The sequence below is a fragment of the Psittacula echo genome (genome assembly GCF_963264785.1).
Source record: "Psittacula echo genome assembly, chromosome: 5".
NCBI lineage: Eukaryota > Metazoa > Chordata > Aves > Psittaciformes > Psittacidae > Psittacula > Psittacula echo.
The window spans coordinates 51,166,600-51,191,861 of NC_137739.1; the positions used below are offsets into that span (position 1 = coordinate 51,166,600).

A 25,262-nucleotide genomic window follows, 5' to 3' on the forward strand; every position below is an offset into this window, starting at 1 on the left:
AGCATCATCTTTATTTCTGTAGGAAAACAGGAGAAATTTGTGCTGCTTCTTTACCTTTCTACTTTGACCAGAGATTCCTCTCCTTAAACTTCCTATCTGTCTTTCCTGCAGGAACACTGCAGTACAGGAGCAGGTGAGGTAGAACAGACTCTTCCCCTTTGATACAACATCTTTTGGTGATGATGGCCTGGGCTGGAGTCTTTAAACAACACAGGCTCTCATTTAAACAGCCACAGGACACCCCACAGTGAAAAGTACTGATCAATAGATGACTCGTAACATTGTACTGGATAGAGGTGAATACAGCACTGCCATGTTTTTATTTTCTTTTTTTTTTCAGTTCCCAGGTCATCCTATACCTGAGCTGGGATGGTAGTTCTGAGTTTATTCCATTTCCCACTCTGATACAGTCTTCTAAATCACCTTAGTTTACTATTTTTCCAACTCTGTTGCACCACATGACCATTTCACCGTCTCTTCCTACATATAACTTGAATTTTGGCATAGATATGAAAACAAGTAAAATAAAATTGTTGCCTGCTATCTTATTTATTTGTCAAGCTGAACAGCTAGTTTTGGTTTCCAATCTCTTCTTTGCCTATAGAAGTTTGAAGCCTTTTCTCTGACAAAACAGCATACAGCTAAGCTCCCACTGTCCTTTTAACAGAACGCACATCTGTGGCAGCTAGAGCAGGCAGTGCTTGACTTGAAATGAGTTTTGCAGATGACCAAGTTTCCAAGGGGGCTTTTAACAGTGAGAAAATTCCATATTGTTAAGAAAAATGACAGCCACTTGGAGGTGGTAGTGAGTAAAGGTTTTAATGAAATGAAAGTTTGCCATCAAACCTAACTATGATAAAAAATTGAAAAGCGAGAGCTGCTGGACGCCTATGAAATGTGCTATAAAAGTAGGTGCTATAAAACTGAGATGATATAAATTTGCAGACTAATTTGATTGCTAGTGCAGAAGCATAGCTGTTAATGCTCTATGCTTGATACATTAGTGGCAATTGAAACAAATCTGGCTTATTCTATTTTCAGTAAACAGAGCATGAGGTTGGCTTAAATGGTCTGTTTAGTAGAATAGACTGAACAAATGAAAAATTATTCATTACGAACATTTACAACCCACACATGTCATTTATATCATTTGACCACTCAACATAACAGGTTTATTGCTTTTGGCAAAATAAGCTGTAAACATCCCTAATTGGGATGCAAATTTAATGCACAGTTTAGCACTGTTGACAGCTAAAAGGCTCATATGGACATTTCCATACATTTTTCCACTTACATTACATATGGCGAACAGCAGATACATACTCAAGAGCCAAAATGATTTCAAAAGAGTAATACTCTTATTTCACAATTTTTATATGTTTGTCAATATCACAAGACTGACTTTATGATTTTCTTTTCTGGCAAAATACAAAAAATGAACAAATTAGGTTTTGTAATGAAATCAAGTATGTGAGAAATCTTGAAAAGTTACAACTGTCTAATGTTTTCCAGACTAACTACAAAACAGCTTGGACAAAATTCCTGATAACAGGTTTGATAACTCTTAGCCTCTAGTACCTGCCTACTGACAGAAGTTTAAGTTGCAGATTGTGATCTGTTCACGACAAGTATTGTTCAAGGCTTCCATTTTCCAGTCACTGAAGTGAAGTTTGGTACAGTTAATTACCTGAGACATAATGTTGGTTATCAAGCCTGATATATACTCTGTTAAATTCAGGGTAAGATTTGCATTGCTTATAATGGACATTTTATCAGAATTACTGGCTGTGTCTATATGTACAGAACTGTCCATGGCACTGATGCCAGGTGGCCTAGAGAGGCCTATTAACTTTATTAGTGCTATTAAATGCTATTACCATTCAAAACAGACTGCCTATTAGGAATGGTTCCTTGTCTGCACTAGATTCTAAGCCATACCCAGTGTTGGCTGGTCTGGGCCAAAGCTGTGCCAGGGAACATTTAACAGCACAGATGACTGAGTTTCAGTGACACTGCTCAATTTACTAGTGCAGATGTAGCCACTGTGGAAGCCACCAAGCAAGCCACTTTGCACTGGTTGAACACAAGGCCGACCTCTTCACTTATTTCCAGTTAGTGCAATCTAACCCTACATTGACTAAATTGTCTTTTACTTTTGATGGTGTGTACAGGACAGTTAGGCCACTGGCTGACACCACTAAACTAATTTCTCTTTAATTTTCTAGATGTACTGTACAAAAGCGCTAATTCTTAGATCATAAAGAATCTTGCAATAAGTCTGAATACTTGCAATAATTGTTTCATTTTTCTTTTTTTTTTTTTTTTAAATCTGAAAGGCTAGGAAAGCATGCTTATGCCAAATACTATTAAAATACTATTACTATTCTTCAACTGCTATGCAAGAACACTTTAGGAATTTCACAGAAGTTGCACACAAGCCTCTTTGTCCTTGCATATGATTCTGAATAATTTGCATAATGATTATAATTTTTTTGTCTTTTGATCAACATAAACGTGTTTACGCCTCTCTTAGTACCAAGCTATTGCTTGTGACTTGAGTTTTTAGAATGTGTGATTAAAGTACATTTTAAAGAATGCTTAAATACACTAAAAGAAACTTGTAGAAACTTGTGGGTCAGCTGCTTTTGAACAATTCAATTTACTATAATAATCTGCAAATAAAAAGTGGAGCTTTTCTCCATTTACACAATGATGCCAAGAAAAATACGAGGCTACTCAGAAGTGAGAAAAAAAAAAGAGGTGTTACTTCATCTGGGAATAGAAACTGATCCCTTTTGATGTAAATTGCAGCTTCTCATATGAATATCACTACATATTACACCTGTGACTGCTTGACTGTCATCATCTAAAAATCACATTAGTGAAAACACAGTTCAGTAAGTAATGTCCTGAAGTCATTAATAAACCATTAGCTGTTGCTCACATGTAATTTAGAAAGTTGCCAGTATTACCACATTTTCATTAGTAAAATTTCCCTTTGTTGAAAAGGGAAATGTTTCCTTTGTTATGTAAAGGTATATAAGACTATCAAATAAAATTGCTTCAAGTGAAATTACAGCTATAAAATGTCGGGGTTTTTTTTTTTTTTTTTTTAACTAACAAACTACAAAAAGCCCCTGTGCATGACCCTGTAAATCCTGTTTTGGGCTGGCTCCCTCCCATATGGATAAATCTGCCCTGTCATCCTTCAGCACTAGGTTGAACTCTTTTTTGAATAAATAGGCCTGGTCCATTGCCAGAATACACTATGTACTGCAGATCTGCCATCTCCTCAAGTTTAGCCCCTTTGTGTTTACTGAAAGAAGTTCTAGAAACTGATTTTTCCCTTCTAAGCCAGTTTACCACAAAAAAGTGCATGTGTACCTAACACAAGCATAACATACCTGTATCCCAATTTCTTAATTTTTACATTGCTACCATGGTATAAAAGGAAATTCATAAAAAAGACAATTCAAATACAACTATTTATATTCAGATTTGCTTAAAAAGTGAAAAGTACAAATCCTTGGTTTGCTTCCATTAAAATGCTATAAATTCCTACAAAACAGAGAGCTGGATTAGTCACTGTTTGTTACTAAATACCACAGCTTTGCACAGAAAAATACACTGTTAATTAAATTGCCAAACCTCTTACATGTTTATCTATTGCATTGTATGAAGAACTTACGTTATTGACAGGAAGAATGTTTTTCACATTGAAGTAGAATCCAAAGTAAACCATGTTAAAAACTCCATGACGGCCCAGTGTTGCAGTAAGACCTTTGTTTAGTCCTTGGAAGCCCAGACCACTGGTTTTAATGATCTGTCGAGCTTGAACAAAGCTAGATGGTTGCTACACAAGTTGAGCAAAAGAAGGAAGAGATCATCTTTACAAAAAGAGAACAATGACCATAGTATCATTCCATCCTGTTGACAAATACAGTTGCTAACTGTAATTTTTTCTTGTTTCATCATATTTGTTGTTTTTCCTTTCCTGTGACCATGTAAAAATCACAACTTTCACAAAAAAAAATTCCTCATTTTTCTGATTGCAGAACAAGATGAAAACATGACTTGAGTACTAAAGCAAAGGATCTCTGAAGCAAAGAAAAATTTCTCAAAATAATAATTAAAAAAGAAATACAGAACAACATGTGGCTTTGAATATGTGAATTTGGTAAGTTTTTTTCTAATCATTGATCCTGTGCTATTAAGATTATGACAGATGAAACCCTTACACAACTAGAATATATAACAATTATTCTGCACAATAGGAAGATAAAACCAACTTGTCTAGTAAAACCAATGGCACAGGATATACATGGTGAGGGAGTGATAAAAGGGACAGAATTAGAAGTTTTGAGCCATTATGGCTATGGAAACAAATCCTTGGGACCCACAAATTAGAGCAGCAAAGGAGGCTATAAATATTTGCATTGAATAGCAGGCAGTTTCCAGATTCAGTATTAGGAATAGGGTTGAAACAGTGATAAAAAGGCGTATACATTGCCTGGGAACCCTTTTGGATCTTCTGATGCTCTTCATGCTGTTAGGAATGCAAGCCACTGCTTTAAGACACGGACTTCTGAAGGAGTTATTTGGCACAGAGTACTTTTTAAAGCCAGATCACATGTTAAAATTTCTTCCTCTAGTGTTGAAAATCTTGAAGTGATGTTGTTTTCCTTTTTATTTTTTTTTCTTCAGCATCAAACTGGAAATCCTGTTTTGCCCTCCTAATGAATTACTTGGCTTAAAAAGTGTAGATTTTGAAAATCAGAACACCCATTTAAATTTCAAGGTACAGAGTTAGTAAATTAACTTTAGAAATCCTGTTTTGAAAATAACACCCAAAAGGCACAGAAATCATTTTAGTCAGCCAACTTCCATTTAACAAGAGGCATAAAGAAGAAACGTCCTCAGAATCCACTTATATAGTGATCAATTCCTCACACAGGACCTGCCTGACTACATACACATTTGATCTATTTTCCAATATACTGTGATGCTTGCAACGAGGTGTTCCCGTTCTGAACATTTTTTATTTCTTTTTAGAATTATAGAAAAGTTCCGTTCAAAAAGTTGTTGACTTGAGTTTGGCTTTCTCCAAAGCATAAAGGCATCTTTGGGTAACCAAATATTTAATTAGAAAGGCAAAACATGACTTCCACTAGAAGGCCCCTACATGAAAATATAGAAGAATTTTGACTACAACGCTGGGAACACTGCTAATTTCAATACGCTTATTTGTTTAATAGCTTTCCATTTCAAAATACCACTCTGGTAAATCAACAGCATCAACCAAATGATGCCTATTATATCTGACACAGCATATGTCTGCTTATTTAGGTGACTGAGCAGTTTAGTCTTTTATACTAAGTTTCCTTCTGGTTTTATATATTTGGTAACTAATATTATCATGTGAATGCTCTGCATACATTTTACTATATTCTACTTTTGTAACTCCCCTCAGGGATTCAAGCTGGAATCTGTTCTAAGATGTAAATACCCAGCATGGAATATGGTCCAATACTAGCAATAATATCCTTTCTCATGCACAAAAAATTCAGATTAAAGCCTTAAAAAACATGTAATGGTTCTGAATAAAGTGATTTGAGCTTAATACAGCAACTTTCAATAGTAAGCTCTCCCTTGTTCTCATCTTGAATATGGATTTACTAATGACTCAAAGGAGAAGCCTGTCACTTGCTGAACACCTGAGATGGGTTTCATCAGTCCAAATGTAGATTCTTGCAATGTCCACCTCTACATCTGAGCCTCTCAAAAGACTCAATTTTTAGTCTTTCAGTGATAAAGAGGGCTCTAGTAGATAGCACTTAACTTCAGGCGAAGCGGGCATCTAGAATGTCAGCTGATCAAGCCACAGAAGATCTGTGTTTCATCACTGATGATGGAAGGACCTCAGTATGACTTATTCAGATGGAGGAATTTCTTGCACAAACATCTGGAGTTAATTCATTTCATACAACTGTTCACTTATACTTAATAGAGACCTAGTTAGTGGAATCTGGAGTCAGGATCTTCTCATAGTAAAGCAGAAACTTGTATTTGTTCAATTAAACACAACTCTTAAGTCAGGTGAGAAGATTTCCGTTACGACACCCACTTCTGTAGCCAGTGAGTTATCCGTGGCTACAGGGAAAAACCGCAAGACCTCCCAAACCAAACAAGGCGTTGGGCCTTCTAGCAGTTTACCTTAACAAAAAGTCACCATTACTTTTTACCTGTAGCAATCCACATTACAAAAGTGACAATACGTATTTTATAGTGGCCTTCCTCTTTAAATCTATCAACACTCGAAAGATGATCTGGTACCACAGACTAATTCAGCTGTCACTGCAGTGTGTGAGTATTTGCTTTGGGGGTGTGCAGGAGTCTGGGTGTGGGAGTATGTGTTCATGCTCTTCCTTGTTCCTTTTAAACAAGATATATTTATTATTTCAATACAATAGTCAAATATGTGAACTGCATTAGGTTTCATCATACAGTATGAAAGCTACACAATGGGATAGGTACATACTTTACAAACCTTTTAGAAAAACAGTGCTTGGTAATTGAATGAGTGCACCATTGCCTTACGCTGCATAATACAACATACACATGCTTCTTCCAATAGGCTTGAGTTTTATATGCTTTAGTGTGAAATGTTCTTCAACATATTCTTAATGAGCACTTGAGATAATGGTAATGAAGTCACTGGAATTTTCCTGATTATCAGCAAAATGTGGAATCCTAACACTTTTTTACAGATATATGAAAAATTGGTATGTCTGTGATTAACTGTCCTTGTGATTTAAGAACTCTAGCCCCTTGGATTTTTTCATTAGGGCAAATAGACACTTCAATTTATACTTTAGGTGTAAACTAGGTTCTAGTGGAGTCCCAATAGCATTACTTTACTTTTTATTTGTATGATAATATACTATTATTTGCATTTTGTGAAAATTTGCATTTAAATGAAATTTAAAGAATAGTCACCTAAACCAAAACAAATCTGAATGCTTCTGAACAGCTACACTGTGATTACTGGAATATTATGAAGGTCACCGAGGAAGAGAAGCTGTAACTAAAGCAAGTAACTGCATAAGATTTACTAACTAAAACACCCCAGAATTTGTTAAAAAATTTGCAATAGAGAAAAAAAAAAAAAGTAAAATGAAAGGATATATTGGTCTCTTTCAACTTTACAGAAGCTGGGTTACCCAAAATACAATACTAGTGTATTTCACACAAAACAGAAGGTTTTAAGATAGGTTAAATTTATCTTCACAACTATGAGGCAGAAAAATCCAGAATATCTTCTTATTATCTGCTTATTATAGACTACTACTACTGCTGTAGTAGTCCATAATTTTTTCATGTCATCTTCCTCACAGAAAGATCCCCTCACACGTTGCTGTCTCCCACTTTCAGTCTTCTTCCAGGATCCCAAACTTTTTACTCCAGTACCATATTAGCTCTCTGTTTCAGTGAATTTGCAGCCTATGGTTAAAAAATGTTTAGGCTGGAGACTTGGAGCATCCAAAGATCTCTTTTGCTGCATTCAGAATGAAACAGAAATTTACCAAACGTTTTAAGGTTTATTCTTGAAGAGAATGCTTCTCTGATGAGTTACAGAGTAGGTACCAGCTAGTCTATGACATTTGGAAATCAGTGGCAATGTTTTGCCAGAGCATAACTGAAAGACTTGGCCCAAATAGCTTATGTAAATGGCCAGGTGATAAATCTCTTTACTTGTGCATCTCCCCATTCAATTTGTGCAGACGAGTGCTACAAGGCATGCAAGTATTAGCTCAGTCAAAACTTAATAGGAAAATAAGCAAAATCATGCCTCACCAGGGATTCAGCCAAGCTTTTCATGCCATGCTTATGTGATTTGGCACTTCTACTATGGTAGAGCTGATTTCTCAAAAGATTTTGAAAGAGCTCATTGGACAATTGTTAGTCTTATTCACTGAGAAAACGAAAAAGGAACTGTGATTGCCCTCCTTCCCAATAGCCTGGAACATTTTCTACAATAAAATTAATTGAAGCTGGTGTATTCCTAGGAACACTTGATTTTCCAGTTTAATATTTTTTTCCCTTTCAGCACTATCCAGAACTGTGGACAAAGTAAATTTTTACATTGACTTTTCTGAAAGAAGCATTTCAATAATAAAACTCCGAAGTGAATCAGGAATCTAAATTATTGGTGTGCTTTATTATATAACAATTTCCTGGTTTGAGCTTATAAATATGAAGACTTATAATATAAATAGTTTTATCCAAGACTGAAACCTATCAGCTACATTTTTAACACAAATGTTAAAATGCATGGCTAGGGCATGGGGCTGTGGTGTTTTACACTAAACTTTGGGGCTCACTTGAAGTCTGGAGCCTCCTGGGGTAAATGCACTGTGTACAAGGGGCTCAGGTTTGTACTTCTGGATTAGAATTCCTCACAGTGCTGGCTACTCTGGAGGCTGAAGGTGCACTTCACACACAGCATATTTACAATGGAGATGCTGACACTGCTGACAATACGCCACGCATCTCTGCATACCTGAGTTCTCATGCATATCTGAAGGCATCGTCTATTGAGTCTCTTCACTCTTTTTCCATTTCTGTTAAGCATGTGGGAAAATCATTTGCATTAACCCAATATATTATAGACATTCTGCTCTAAATATGAATTTTGTACTGCACTATGCCTAATAAAGCAGAAAAAGAAGAATGGAGCCATTCTCATACCTCTGTGAAGGCATTCCGATTTGTCTGTAAGGTAACTTTTACTACTTCAAAAGGGTTAACCACAACTGCCTCCGTCAACCCAGATCCCAAGCCAGCAGCTGCAAATGCCTAGAAAAGTTAAAATTAAAGTTAAAAAATTATGGAGTAAAATTTCCCATACATCAGCTTATGAAACTGAATGATACAATGCAAACTGTGACACTGCATGAATACAGCAGTATTCTATTACTAAACAACTTTAGCCCTTGATTAGATGCTGACAGTTCATGAAGACAATATGACAATAGCCATAAACCACATTCAAAAAATACAAAATAAAATGTCATAGCACTGTCAATGAACTCTCTTTTCAGCTGGAAGAAAAACTATGGTACCAATTTATTACAAAAACATGGCAAAACAATGCACTCATGTTATCTTTGGGTGGAGTCTGAATAAAAACACAAATATGAATGCAGTTATGCAGCACTGGAAAAAATAAAAACTCTGCACTGAGAATTGAGCATATAACACTAACGTAGTAACTTAAAAAGAAAATAAATGTAAGAAATCAAAATAGCACAGTACATAAGCAAATTGCACACGTAGAGGAAGAGTTCTCCTAAGTAAATTGTCCTGGGAGGGTTTACGTGGGAATGAGTGGCACACATGGAAATCTCAGCATTCACTACAAGGACGAATTAACTCCATTTAGAAGCTGATGGTACATTACAGTCCTAGATATGGAGTTATTTACTGCTTTGCAGTAAATTTACTTTCTTTGTTGTAACAAAAAAATAATATGGAAATATTTAGGTCAAATATTCAGAGGGGTTAATTTTGGTGATCACTTCACACATTTATTGACTCCATTTAATATCTCCTAACTTTCCAGGGGCTGAAAAGAGTCCCAGGACCAAAATACAACATACTGAGTACATTTGCTGAGATTCAAGGAAACCAAAGGTAAGGAAACAACAAGAGTGAGAAAAACCTTATTCAATACAGAGGGATTTGAGCAGGGACTCGTGAGAGCTCAAGAAAGAGAAGAAAGCCAAGTTAGAAGGGTAGCAGCATGCTCCAGCCTTACTGCCTTTGGAGAAGATGGTATTACCAACAAATCTATTTTTCCAGTATGAGGTGGGAGCATAATCTATCCCTTTCATCATCAACCATGAGACTGAAACCAGCAGGAAGATGGTGCGAACATATCCATCTCTCTTTTAACAATAAATGTGGTCTTGATATGAGGTGTATTGAGGTACATAGAAGCATTCTGTCTAGCTTAGATTAGAATACCTCTCAATCTTCTTCTTCCCTCTCTATCACAGCTATCTTAGGGGCAAAAATGCCTCTGTGGTAACAGTTCTCCACCTAAAATGTCAGGGGTGTCTGAGGGTTTCTGTATCTGCTATATGAATCACAGCAGCTTTTGGTCATGTTTCCACCATATTCTCCTCAAAAAAAGTGCTGGTGACTCATGGAATCTTAAACTCTATTATTTCCACTTGCTGGAGAACAAATGTCAGCCTTTCTATTTAAATCTAAGGATGAGAAGAGCCTGCTGAAAAATACAAGATAAAATAGGAGATACTGTAAACAACTATAGGGTCAGTGGAATAATTAAGAAGAAGAGGAAACTTGCTTTAAACTAGTTAATACGATTCCATGACCATTCACTAACTGCAATGGAAAGCAGATGTAAATGGAAACAATACTGTGTGAATGATACCTGAAATAAGCAAAACCTTTAGAGCCTAACCATAAAAATATAATTTCCTACAGTTATGATTCCATTTTCATGAGAAATAGATATTTACTATTACTTAGATTCTTACACTACAGAAAGCAGTAATTCTTATAAAAATATTTTATTCAAAATGGTACAATAGCAGAATTAAGCTCTCTATGTAAGAATGCATACAACATATGCAAACTGCATCTTAGCATTAAAACATTTCTGTGTATATTTAAGTCCTTTTTTTTTATGTTCTTGAGATGAAATCCAAACTCCACTGATGTATAAGAGTATTTTGTCATTGACTTCAAAGGAGGTAGCAGTTTCTTATACACAGTTCATGTTTTTATTATGAAGTCTTTAGAATAAGACCGAGGTCTGTAGTTTTGTTATAGTTGCACTGCACCTTGCAGAGTAGCACACTGAGGCTGAGGTATCAAACTAGTCATTATCATATATGAATGATAATAAATAATAAATAAATAAGAATAAATAAGTACTGATAACGTTCAACTTTATTCACTAATTTGCAAGAATAAAGAATGACAAGCTGCATACAGACTCTCCATAGTGACTGTCTCTATCCATATTAACAAATGTTATGACATTGTAGGGAATTACTTTGAAGACATTTGATATAAAAATTAATGTAACTATAATTTTGATAAATTCTGTTATCAGTGTTTTCAAAGAGAAAGTCTGTTCTGGAAGATTGTTGATTGAACTGGCCCTTTTAATTTTGGGCTCCTTCTATGGGAGGAAATGGATGGCACCGCTCAGTATACCCATATTAAATTAGAACATGAAGTTCCGTATCCATACATACCAGTCCTGGCGGTAATGATGCATATCCCAGTACCTTCTTGTATTGTTCAAAGGTGAAAAACTGTAAATAAAAGTTAGACTGAAATTGCATTGAAAAAAACTATGAGTTGCTTATGCAAGTTAGCAAAACCAAACTACAATGGAGCTTCAGGATACCTTGTATCCTGAGTAGCCATGTGCAGTTCTGCAAAATAAACATAAGCCACTTTTGTTTCACACTCTCTGTAGCAGTGTTAGATGTGCTTCATTAGACAATTAGCCTTCAGAACTGATTTTGTTAGTGTATCATGCATAATAGCAGCATAAGTGCAATTAAAGTAATCTTTTCTGTAAGAGTTCTCTTATAAAACATAGTCCACATTTTTAAAATACAAACATTTCCTCTAGCATTAAACCTTCATATAGTGGTATAAATGTAGTAGCAAATACAATTGCTCCCAAGAAATCATCCTCACATATTTAGTATAATATACTGCAATCACTTTCACGTTTCTCAGATACTAGTCTACTTCACATCTGAGAGATGTAATTGAAGATTTTGAAGATGGAAAGTCTATAGATTTTTGTAATATTTTACTGTCCACAAGCACATTTCTTTTAGTTTTTGCTCTTTACAAATAAATCTTTCACCCAATTGTCTTCTTTCAGTCAGTGGTGCTCAGAAGTTCTGAGCATCTGCAATTCCTTAGAGGATGAGTTTTGAAAGCTGTACTCTTGGGTGTTTGAATTCCAAGAAAGAAATGAGAAGCTCGGTTTCATCTGCACTGACACAGAGAAAGGCAACCATTTGTAAATGTCTTCGTTTGCAGCCTAACATTTCTTGCCACCCAAACCCATTAATTTTCAGGATACCTTTTGTGAAATCTAAAAATCAAAGCAGAATAAATTAATGGATTTGCTCTTCCAAGAAGAGTATTGAGAATAACCCTGACTGCACTGAGGTCAGTAAGAAGCTTCCTAATGGTGCAGGCAGACAGACCTTCACTGTGTATTTCTTTGTCTCTGGACAGACAAGGTTTAAGATGCATCAGTCAAGGAAGAGTATTTGTGACAATGTACAAATTATTGGTAAGATTCCCTCTGAAATACAGCACACAATCCTGGCCACCTTTGTTCTAAAAAGATTACCTTAGACTATAGCATATTCAAACCAGATTTTTCAGGACCATAAGGAGAACTTAAAGACATTTTTTTAAGAATGAAGACTGAAGGAAAATAAGTGCTTGCCTTGTTTAGTCTAGCAAAACAGAGGCTGCAAGAGAATGAAAAAAAAAAAGTAAGATATGTGACATAAAGTAATTGAGTATAAAAGTAACAGCTACTAATAAATAGAATGTGGCTTGAGATCTGATGCTTTCTTACAACCAAAGGCGTGGGGTCTTGAAACAGTCTTCCAATAAGAATAATGGAGGAAAAAATTTAACCACTTGTAAGGGAGAGTTTAATAAATTTATGAAGGAGATTACAGAATATCAGGGGACTAGGTTTGCTGGCCTAAGAGATCCTTTTTAGTCTCAGTGCTTCTGTGAACAGCAAATCTCCCCAAACCTCATATTGTTTCAAATTAATATTCTGAAAATACATTGCTGAAGTCACTGAAAGAGCACTTCAGGTTGATGCCACATAAGACAGTTCTGAGGTGAGTGAAAATGATTATCTAGCATGATGAATGAGGACAGCAGAAAATCTTGTGGATTATAAAGAATAGATATCTGAATTACAGAGAAAACCAAAGATACAATGGCCGGTCCCAGATGTGCCTATCCATGACAAGCATGTCAAATGAAGATGACCCTGCTTATTGCAAGGGGCTTGGACCAGATGATCTTTGGAGGTCCCTTCCAGCCCAAACTGTTCTATGATTCTATGATTCCATGATCTACTATTCTATGATACTGGAGATGCTGTTTGTTCCACACAATTTTCACACATGGAACAACACAAGGCCCGTAACTACAGCTCACTGTGAGTCCTATAATCTGTCCAAGAAGTATTCACAATTTTACACTCAAAAGGGAAGGGATTTTTTCACAGCATGTCCAGTATTAAAGGACTGAACGACAAAACCTTGTCTCGGGTTCACTAAGACTGCATCGGTGCAGTTGGTTATCTACTAGAGCAAGAACTGTCACATCCCTGTATAGCAAAAAGAAATAACTAGAACCTCTGATTTTCTTGGCTACTTTCCAAAGTTGACCTGTATATCTTGATTAGTTTAGAGCAAGCTGATCCAAATGAAGGCAGGGCCCTCTGAATTCCGCTCCCACACATGAGGCTCTGATCCCTCCACACAGCACCTGCCCATGCATGTGACAATCAAACAGTTTCACCATGACAGGAAGGCAATGGGAAATGAGGTCAATGGAGATGTGGGAATTGTAAGAAACATAAGGGAATAGAGTTTTACAGGCAAAACAGAAAGACTGGGTGACCTGTGCTGGGTCTCAGCCAAAGAAGACAAGCTCTGTCCCTCAGGGCTTAGTTACCACAGACCTATCGGAACAAAACAGCTTGTCCATAAACTGCGTGTAGAGGAACATGAGTAATAAGCACCACATTGTCATTTTAACTTGTTTAAAATCCTATCCTATTGCAAAGTCAATAAAATTTTTCAATCAAGAGTGGCTTCAAATGAAAAGTCACTAGAATGGCACCAAAACCATCAGAGAAACAAGTGTTAACATATTAATAATGCCACCAGATTTAAAGCAGGAAGGAATATGAATACATATTAAATTGTAAAACTGAACGACTGATATTCTGGCCAGGGGATAGATACATTTTTATCCTCAGTAGGGATTCTTATCTCATTTTGCAGGAAAGGCCCTAAAATCGGGGCCCTCCATATAGTGTACAGATTGAACACTAGTCTTGCAAACACCCTGCAAACGCATTTAAAAGTATTGTATTGGCCTTGCTAATAATCAGAAAAGAGAGAAGTGCTACTTAGACTGTACGTCTATCTTTTTGGAAAACTGAGGATATTTTATAGGTAAAAGGAAGTCTCCGGGAAAGTGCCAATTGTGAGTGTGTGAGTTACTTCACTGAACTAAATTAATTTCTTATTGTGATAAAGTTTGCTTTGTTCTCTCTCCAGCATCCTTCTACCCATTGTTAGCCTCCTAACCTTTAATGGAATTTCTGGTATTCCTTAATGTTTTCCATAATGTTACAGATCTGTAAAATGGTTGTAATAAAGGCAGAAATATATTACCTAGCAATTTTTTGGTCTTAAAAATGTTAACTTAAAAATCAATAGCTTCCTAGAGTCATAAATAAAATAGCTACTTAATAGTACCTATGATTTACATCATTTTAAAAAGAAAAGAAATAATAGCAATAAAACTCAATGTAAACGTTGATGGGTATACTAGCATGGTTAGTATACATGCAATTTTGCCAAAAAGTATCTAGCTATATCATATGGATTTATATCATGTTTAAATAAAATGTTTTTAAAACCACAGCGTACCTTGTCTTTGTCTTTACAGTTGTGTTAATAGATTTGCACACAAAAAAATTATCTCAGAACAAATGTATTTAAAAACATGCTTTTGTGTATGTAATACACAATATTGTCCATCTGGCAAAGATACACTTTAATTCAAGTTACATAAAAAATAGCCAAAGTACTTACCAGATGTCTCAATAATTCTAAGGTAAAAATACATGCTTGAAACAAGATGTCTGGGAACACATGAACGATATGAATTTGCCCCAAAAGTTCATCTGTTAACCATTGTATTGGCATCATCACTTCCTTCCCTCAAGTTCAATCTAACATAAAGTTATAAACCTTGACTTTTCATCTTCCAGAAATACCAGGTTTCTTTTTAGAAGGGAAATAAAGAGAAAGAAAAAAAAGAAATAGCAAGACAGACATGAGAACATAGTTGACTGCAAGTGAATATCTTCAACACTTAGCTAAATAACTGGGGCTAAATAACTTCATTTCAGTAGCTTTATTTTTATTTGTAAATATCCACACCAGATAAATAAAATATTCCAGTAGTACAAGCACATTTCTTCTTGGTACAAAATCTCCCTTGTCCATAGCGTATACATTTTTATGAGATATAAAAGACAATATAAGTTGAAGTTCATTACAAACACAACCCAAGGCAGATGAAACCTAGAAATTGCCTCCCTGTTTTTTGTGTTTCTCAAGTCTCAAAACCACAAGCATGGACATAAGTGTCCTCTGGATTTCACAAGTCAGTTTGTGACTTTGGCAGTGCACAAGGGATATCTTAGGACCTGTTAAAATCAGGAAAACTATTAGAAGAACAGAAGGTGGAGAGTGAACCAAAAGAAGCAGTGACTTTTCCATTGGAGTCACATATAAATAATGTAAGCGGAAATTTGAGACAAGCTGGATTCTCTTCAGGTCAAAGAATGTGTACAAACTCCACTTTGGAGTCTAGAAATTGTGCTGTCATATTGCATCTCACATTGAATTGCTTCAGTGTCAAGGTTCTTATAACAACATTACTGTGCTGCCCTATTCTGTCACTGAGCTCTTTTAATGTAGAATACAGTTGATGCCTTAAGGAAACTTAAGGCTTTTTTCTTCCTGGTTTCCTAGCAACAGCATAAAATTTAAAAGAGTAGTGTAAACAATTAAAGAATTCAATGATTTAATTAAAAAATACATTTAGCATTTAAACTTGATCTCCATGGAAGCAGAAACACTACTGAGCCCTTACAGAAATCCCACAAAGGGAGCACCAGTAAGACAGTTAAGGACCTGTGAGCTTATGATGTATAAGAAGCTGAAAGAACCAAGTCTATTTAGCCTGGAGACAAGAAGCCTGAGGGGATATAATTCCTGTCTTCCACCATCCAGAAGACAAAGATGGACTTTCTCAGAGGTCCACAACAGAAGCATAGGCAATAGGCAAAAGTTGCAATGGGGAATTTGGATAGAATCTGGGACAAAAGTCTTCACATTGAAAGTAATTAAATACTGGAGCAGGAGCACAGAGAGGCTGCAGTCTCCATCCTTGAAGATTTTCAGAACTCAACAAGACATCCAAACAACTTGATCTAAACATGAAGTCATCCCTGTTTGAATAGGAGGCTCATGAGAGGACCTCCAGAGATTCCTCTCAATTTAAATCTTCCTGTGATTCTAGTATTATGTTGAATAACATGTGGTTTAAACCAATTTAATCCATTTGAGTAAGAGAAAGTTACTCAAGATTTTTGCATGACTCAGGTTGGTGGGAGAGAAATTTGTATTTTAATTACATATATGCTGGTATCTAAAAAGCATAATCAGATTTTGACCTGTTTCAAATGAAATGAAATGGAGAGACAGAGGAAATATCACAGTACGAAGAAAGTGAGTTATTATGAATCTTCTAAATATCATCTATCTATTCTTCACTGCCACTTTGTTATGAAATAGAACTTGAGTTTTCTTAGTTGTATTAAAAAATTTTGAGATAGGTGACATATGTCATTTGCATCTAAAATGCTAATGCAAACAAGAAGATGATATTACCAGAACTCCTTTAGGATTCTGTTACAAGGTCACATCCTGTCACTTTATACAAATATTATTCCTCTGCAAAGGAATTGGAATGTGAATGATTAATTGCAGACTAAGGACCAGAATCATATGCAGCCTTTTTAGAAAGAAACAAAAAAACCTCCAACTCCACCCCCTTCCCCCCAAAAAAAGAGAGAAAGGAAAATCAAGACATTCTGTATAAAAACTGATTTTAGATACATTGGTGCAACTATGGGAAACTTCAAAGTTCTGAAGTAAGACACAAAGAGCCATTTTCTTGTAACACAATGATAGATTTAGAACTTTAAGATGAGGTGCTTCATTGCTACCTTTTCATTAAAAAGATTGTATTACTTAACTGAAGAGATTGATGTGTTGAATATTTTGCTTAGGAATGTTACTAAAATAATCCTACACAAGTCAACATAGAGGACAATAAAAGAAAATCAGATCAACATTCAAGAGCAAATACACTTTGATAGGCTACCATCTATTTCAGCTGCAAGCGAAATGGAGTAAAATGATCTTTGCATGATGAAGAGTTACTTTGTTCAATCTGTAAAACAGTGAAAGTATGAAGTAGAGTGCTCTTTGGAGTACAAGGAAACTCTGGGTAGCACTTCAAATCTGTAGATATACTACTTCAAGTTACTGAGTAAGTACTTATTAGGAGTGGCTTCATTAATGGCTTCTTGTGTTAATTTATTAAGCTATTCTTAGTTGTTTTGCAAGTGGCTAGGCATTTTCAGTAAAACAAAATGTCTAAACCAGAGTTAATTATGAGGCTAAAATATCATTGGAGGTATTTTATTAATTTTGATTGTATAAATTAATTGTATTTTTTTTCAGTAACGTTATATATAGAGGTCAAAACCAGCTTAGCATTTAAGAGCATTATTCTACACTTCATAATCAAACACAGTTATTATTGTGCTATCAACAGGAAAGTTTCCCCCCAGTAAAAATCAGATGATTAATATGCCAAATAAGTTCAAGATGCTAATGTCAATCAGCAGGGGAGGAATAAAATGTTTTACAGCTGACACTGTCCCTACTTGTATTTTTAAGACGGAAGTATGGAGTTTTTACCTTCACAGCCCTTTTGGGTGTCTCAGCCAAGATGGGAGGAAATATTCCTTTGTAGAATCCAAGCAATCTAGTGAAGAAAAAATAAATTATTTTTGCATGGATAAACAACACATCATTACCATACTACCAATTCTATTTTAACTTTTGAGTAAAGCAACTAAGCTTTCAGCATTTCCAAGCATACAGACAAATAAGAATTCTCTTTGCTTATTTGCTAAATAAGTAATGTGCTATCAATTCTATTATCTGCTGTGAGATATCAAAGAACCAGCAATGAATAAGTAAAAATTCAATCATTTTTTTTTCCTGAATAGACAAGAAATTGTATTTAAAGGAAGAGGAACAGTTTTGACAGCTAAGAGGAAGTATTACTTCACTTTTTAAATTTCCTTGACGTAGCAGTGATAATATTAAAATCTGAAGTCACACAATACAGACTTGGCAAACAATGCAACTTCAGCAAGTTACATACAAAAAACCTGCATGCTTATTTTTAGACACTAGATTAAGACATCTTTTAAAGTTTAGTTTTAAATATGCCTCAAAATAGATGAAGGTGTTTTATTTTTTTTTCAACTTACTTTTAACACAAGTTATCTATTAACAAAGCCATAATAGAATGCATGTATTTCATCTTGGGAAAAAAAATTAGGCAGTATCTTGCCACTGTACTCATTCAAGTCTTTGACACTTTTTTACCTGGCTCCGTAAACAACAAAGGAGTTTACAATAGCTGCTGACTTTTAGCTAGCCTGAAGCCAAAGATATGCATCTAAGTTTTATATATATATGTGTGTGTGTGTATATACATGTGTATATATATATGTATGTATATATATATATAGTCTGCTACAAGCACAGCAACATACATGGCATTTGCAGGCAGCCTGGACTCTGCTTACAAGGGCAATTAAGATGCATAAAGCTGGGTCATGGTAATGCTTTAAATGGCAGGTAGTTCTCAAAATCCCAGGATGAGGTGAAAGTAGACGTAGTTCTTGTCTGTTAGGTCTCCACATTAACCTAGACAGTGCATGGGGAGAGGCTTCTAATACAATCAGAAAAAAGCTGCCTTGCCAGCCAACAAGGGTATATCTTACATCTTATCCATCTTCAGTTTATACACTTCTTTCAGGACTGTAAGATGATTCTGTCTACAGAAGAAATAACTTCTTAAAGCAAAGAATTTATTTCTTCTTAAAATGCTGAAAAGTGGTGATGTCGAAATGTGGTGATTCACCTTTCTAAAACAGCCTATTACTTTTGCAGGACGTGGAAGAGTCATCACATCAACAGATTCTCCTATAGTTATCTTGTGCATGTCAAAAACCCCCCCAATTTAATTCACCTTCCCCAGGGGAATGTAAAATAACACGAATGCTATACCATTTTTTCCACCCTTCTTCTAACACTTCTCTGGAGTTATTTTCTTAAGTGGCTTCAATATATATAAAATAAATTAGACTTTGTAAGATGCTCCAGAGTGGGAATATCACTTATCCTTCCTTTGAAGCAAGCAAATTTTGAATTCCAGTCCATGATAAAAGGAAACTTTGAGCACTTCATACAATGATGTTTTCATGACAAAACACTGAAAGTCCTTGGGTAGGAGATTTCAGGAGTTCAGTTGAGTTGTCAGTTGTTTGAATTTCCTCGAAGTCTCACTTTCCAAACATAAATATATATACATACATATGTACATATATCTGTATCTATCCTTATGGATATAAATATAGATATCTACAGATATGGATATAGCAATATAGATATACTGGATCCAGTGTTGGTCGTTAATGCTTCATACATGTTCAAAGTATATTCCTGCTGATTCAGCAAGCTACTGAAATGCCGAATAACTTTAAGCATGTGATTCATAGGGTTTCATGCAAGTTCAAACTAAAACCGTGTCCAAACAGGGTCAGCTACAAGAACACAGATCCCTATAAACACTTCCTTCTTTTCAGCTCAATCTAAACCACTGCAAGCATATCTACAACAGCCATCCCCTTTGGAATTTCTAATACTCTGACATGGCTGTAATTGGAAAATAAGAAGTGCTCCACTGCTCTACTCATAATGACTTCTTTGCCTCGGTTTTCACTGGCAAATGCTCTGACCACACCACCCAAGTCTTGGAAGGCAGATGGAGCGACTGTGAGAATGAAGACCTTAGGCCCACTGTAGGAGAGGATCTGGTTCGAGACCATCTTAAGAACCTGAACGTAAGCAAGTCCATGGGACCTGATGAAATTCACCCACGGGTCCTGAAGGAGCTGGCGAATGAAGTTGCTAAGCCACTATCTATCATATTTGAAAAATCATGGCAGCCAGGTGAAGTTCCCGATGACTGGAAAAAGGGAAATATAACCCCCGTTTTCAAGAAGGGGAAAATGGATGACCAGAGAATTACAGACCAGCCAGTCTCAACTTCATGCCTGGCAAAATCTTGGAGCAGATTCTCCTGGAAGGCATGCTAAGGCACATGAAAAACAGCAAGGTGCTTGGTGACAGCCAGCATGGCTTCACTAAGGGGAAATCCTGCCTGACCAATTTGGTCGGAGCAATCCCAGGCACAGCTACAGGTTGGGCAGAGAAGAGATTCGGAGCAGCCCTGCGGAGAAGGACTTGGGGGTGTTGGTCGATGAGAAAATGAACATGAGCCGGCTTCAGTGTGTGCTTGCAGCCCAGAAAGCCAACCGCATCCTGGGCTGCATCAAAAGAAGTGTGACCAGCAGGTCAAAGGAGGTGATCCTGCCCCTCTACTCTGCTCTCATGAGACCTCACTTGGAGTATTGTGTGCAGTTCTGGTGTCCTCAACATAAAAAGGACATGGAACTGTTGGAACAAGTCCAGAGGAGGGCCACGAGGATGATCAGGGGACTGGAGCACCTCCCGTATGGAGACAGGCTGAGAGGGTTGGGGCTGTTCAACCTGGAGAAGAGAAGGCTGCGTGGAGACCTCATAGCAGCTTTCAGGTATCTGAAGGAGGGCTATAGGGATGCTGGGGAGGGACTCTTCATTAGGGACTGTAGTGATAGGACAAGGGGTAATGGGTTAAAACTTAAACAGGGGAAGTTTAGTTTGGATATAAGGAAGAAGTTCTTTACTGTAAGGGTGGTGAGGCACTGGAATGGGTTGCCCAGGGAAGCTGTGAATGCTCTGTCCCTGGCAGTGTTCAAGGCCAGGTTGGACAGAGCCTTGGGTGGCATGGTTTAGTGTGAGGTGTCCCTGCCCATGGCAAGGGGGTTGGAACTAGATGATCTTAAGGTCCTTTCCAACCCTAACTATTCTATGATTTCTATGATTTCTATGATAAGTTTAGCTCTGACTGCAAAAAAGTGAGACCCAAACTTGGCCCAGATTTCCTCATTAGTAAGAGATGGATAAGCAGAAAGATATGCAGTGTAAAGCAACAATTCAGTTCTACAACACCCAGCAGCATTGCTTAGCTTTAAACAGCAGTACAGGTTGCTTTTCCAGCATGTATACTCTCATGTATGCAGCTATTGAATATATAAACCTTGTATCATTGCCATAGGCTCTGAGGATCTACAGGGGAAATTTTGCAGAAAGAATGTGGAGAGGAAGGGTTTATCAGGAATTTGAGCAACATATCTGTCATCTCAGCAATCCTGTGAGGCAGGTAATCACTTCTAAAGAGTAATCCACCATTCTATCACATCTTGGTGTTGAAATACCAGAGATTCAGATAATCAGCAGGCCAGGCGGTGGTTTGTTTGAAAATTCTAGGGAAATGGGAACTGAAAATATGAGAAGCAATTATCCATTGCTCCTGAATCACAGAAGGGTTGAGGTTCGAAGGGAACTCTGGAGATCATCTGGTCCAAGCCCCTGATCAAGCAGGGCCACCTAGAGCTGGTTGCCCAGGACCACCTCTAGACAGCTCTTGAATATCTCCAAGGAAGGAGATTCCACAGAGATACAGGAGATCTCTGTGGCAGTGCTCGATCACCCTCACAGTAAAAAAGCGTTTCCTGATGTTCAAATGGACCCCCCCACGTCCCAGTGCGACAACCTGCTCATTATTCCTGGTCAGGCGGCCCATAGTAGATATCCCCTATAAAGTCACCATTATTGGTCTGCTTTTTAATCCTTACCCATAAGCTCTCATTATTCACCCTCAGACAGAGCTCCATGCACTCCAGCTGCTCTCTCCCATAAAGGGCAACTCCCCCTCCTTGTCTTCCCAGCCTGTTCTTCCTAAAGAGTCTGTATCCCTCCACTGCACTGCACTCTACTCCAGTGATGTGAGCCACCCACTGCATCTCTGGGGTCTCAACAAGGTCCTACTGCTGCAGCTCTCTACACACTACAGCACACAGATCTCTAATTACTTGTGTTTAGCCCCCATGCTGTGTGCCTCAGTGTGCAGGCACTTCAGAGAGACTTCCTTGCTTACACGCAAATGCTTGAGATTATGCCACTTAAGCCCTGTTTTGTTAATTTTTGTGTTCTTGTTCACATCACTGCAGGTGCTTTGCTTGTCAGCCTGTCCATTGCTCCCTCAGAGCTGTGGTAACTCTCTATCCCTCGTGGTTCCTGGTTTAAAGCTCTCTTTATCAGGTTAGCCACCCTGCGGCAAAGATACCTGTACAAAGATACTACTGTGCATGTCATGTCAAGCTGATCTGTTTGTTGCAGTTGTAAGGTCAACACTGAATATTTTCTGCTGGAGGAATCTTTACTGTGAACCAGGAGAATCTGCAGAGCTCAGCAACTATATTCATGTCTCTGTGAATCCTTACAGTTTTAAGGGATCTGTAACTGGGTTTCACCACTTTACTCCTTTCTTCTGTGGAGGCAAATCTCATCATGAAAAACAGACAAGAAGGAGTTAATGTCTATTCCTATGGAACACATTACGTTTAGAAATCTAAAAACACATGAAAACTTTGAGGATATACATCCATATATGCAATATGTAATTCAGTAAACATGGTAAGAACTAGCTCAGTATTTAATTATGAACTGTGGTTTAGATTTTTTTTTCTTCCTCATTTGAAATAGAAACAGAAAAATAGTCAGTAAGCACAGCCAGCGAGATGAAAGGAATAAAGAGAAGGAGGAAGTAGATGACAATCCCATCTCAACACTGCCTATTGTCAACTGACTATTTTTTTGCATAAAGCTTAGTCTCTTTTAGAACCTTCTGTGCCTGAGGTGGAGGACAAGCAGCTGCTCCAACTTTTCCAAATAATGCTTTACAAGTTGTGTCCATTAAAGACACAATTATTTGAAATCTTTGCAAAATGAGCTATTTGCTTAATTTAAAAAAAAACCTAGCATGATAGTAACAAAAACGGGAATGGCCTTGTCAATCAGAAAGTACATACACATGCAACAATCTTACACTTCTCTTATCCTTGGTCAATAACACTGAGTTAGCCTACTTGCACACAGTGTATAAAGTTTTTCAAAGTCAGCTGGTGAATGGTGATGACATTTCACATTTGAAAAATATTACCACCTGGATTCAGGCCTTCTTTCAGAAAACCTATGTTCAGAAAAAATAACAGGACAGCGGCAGCAATCACTGCAGCATGTGATAGAAGAGAAGGGACATGACATCATATCCCTAGCTAGAGACACTGGAAAGAAGAAGTAAATCTCTAGCAGAAACACAGCTACATCTTATTTTGTTTCAGCATTAAGGGTCTAAATGAACATCACCATTCAATTGTATTCTGGGCAACAGCCCAAACTCATCTTTGCAGCAGTTGATTTTGAAACATTACAGTCAATCATATCTTCTCAATTTGTTCTTCCAGGCTTTCGCTGTCCTTCTGGTTTCCATTTCTTGTTTGGAAGCCTTGAGTCATTCACCCTGGCAAGACGACCAACCTAAATCAGTTATTTTCTTCGAATTATACTGAAATTGGGATCTTGCTTAGCTTGTTGTTTTCTTCCTCTGTCTTTCACATAATTTTCCCTTTAAGGATCTAATAAAGCTGATTGAAGGCATGAGCACAATATTCCCTTTCTTCTGTTGCTGTCAAATCCAAGTCTCTTACCCACATTGTTGTATAATTGAAACAAAAACCCTCTTAGGTCCAATTCTGCTTTTATTACCTCTGCATTATCCCATGTATAAATAAAGGACCTGGATTTCATGACAACATCAGTTACATTAAATGAGTATGTGACTTTCTGATTTTACATAATGGTTTATTTCAAAAAAGGGAAGCAATTTTTAAGACATGCTTGGTAAAAGGGTAGGTGTTCTTCAAAAGAGGAAGTATATGTGTCTAAATAATAAAATTTGCTTAGAGCTTCATTTACACCAGCAAAAGGTATCTTTTTTTTTTTTTCACGGTAGCGTGTTGTGAATCTGTTACTAAAATAAAGTAAATCAATTGAAAACAGGGCAATATTACTTTAATATTGCTAGTAGTGTGATGTAATCTTTATGTTGACCTAGCTGGAGATTAAAAAAAAATTTAAGTTCCCAGAATTTTCAGAAGAACTAGCTAGTGCTTAGTGAAGGCAGGCACAAATTAGTACCTACTGCTCAGTAAAAGGGACATACAATTCAGCTGTGTGAGAGCAGCAAACCACTAGCTGGTTCACACAGGTAGCTCACCCTCAATCACAGTGTCTACAATCATTTGCCCAGCTGAAGAGGTATAGGGAAGGCTATAGGGAAGGCTAGGTGTCATTCAGGGGCAATAGGCACAAAGTTAGGCATACTTTAAAAGATATTAAAGGTTGGAAACATTCATAGAAAACCAAGCTTGGACACTGCTGCTCTCCAAAAAGTTTTTTTCTTGTGAAGTATGTTACGTATATTATCCTACTGAAAATGTTAAACACATGTCCCTACAGGAACCTCATATAAAGCTATCAATGACACAGCCAAACTGGCTTCTGAATTTCTATAATGGAAATATATTTGTTTATCCATTTTGTGTCTACTGTGCAGATATCTGCCGTTTTAGACACCAGCACTAAACACTAGGTATTTATTTTCCAAGCATATTTCACTATTTTTACTGAGCTTTCACTGCAACACATGGGAATTAAGGAAAAGCTTTTTTTTTTTTTTTTTTTTTTTCCCAGCAAATAAATATAATACAGAATCATGTGTTACCAGGTGTCTGTAGTAACACTGATGTTATGGTATGTGCTAAAAGAAGACCAAGCATCCAGCTATAAGAATAGTAGAAGCAGACCGATTAATGAAAGAAATCCCTCAAATAAGATAACGTGAGCATGAAAAGTGACTGGTTAAAAGGGAAGGGAAGGGGCTGTCAGTGAAAAGGATTAAGATACATCAGAAAAACACTAAACAGTAGAGGACCTGTCTCTGAAAGAATCAGACTGGCCAAGAAACAGATTAATAATCAGCAT

At 36.8% G+C, this 25,262-nt stretch overlaps 1 protein-coding gene across 1 annotated transcript in view; it reads right to left on the minus strand.

Moving 5' to 3' along the window:
* The window catches only part of SLC25A21 (solute carrier family 25 member 21), a gene marked incomplete at both ends in the record, with an annotated part of 266,466 nt that overhangs the window by 10,421 nt on the left and 230,783 nt on the right, over nt 1-25,262 (minus strand). The window contains 4 exons of the mRNA XM_080619849.1: nt 3,689-3,853; nt 8,749-8,856; nt 11,292-11,351; nt 17,895-17,961. Of these exons, the coding sequence (XP_080475975.1) occupies nt 3,689-3,853; nt 8,749-8,856; nt 11,292-11,351; nt 17,895-17,961 (400 nt within the window). The remainder of the gene's footprint in view (nt 1-3,688; nt 3,854-8,748; nt 8,857-11,291; nt 11,352-17,894; nt 17,962-25,262) is intronic.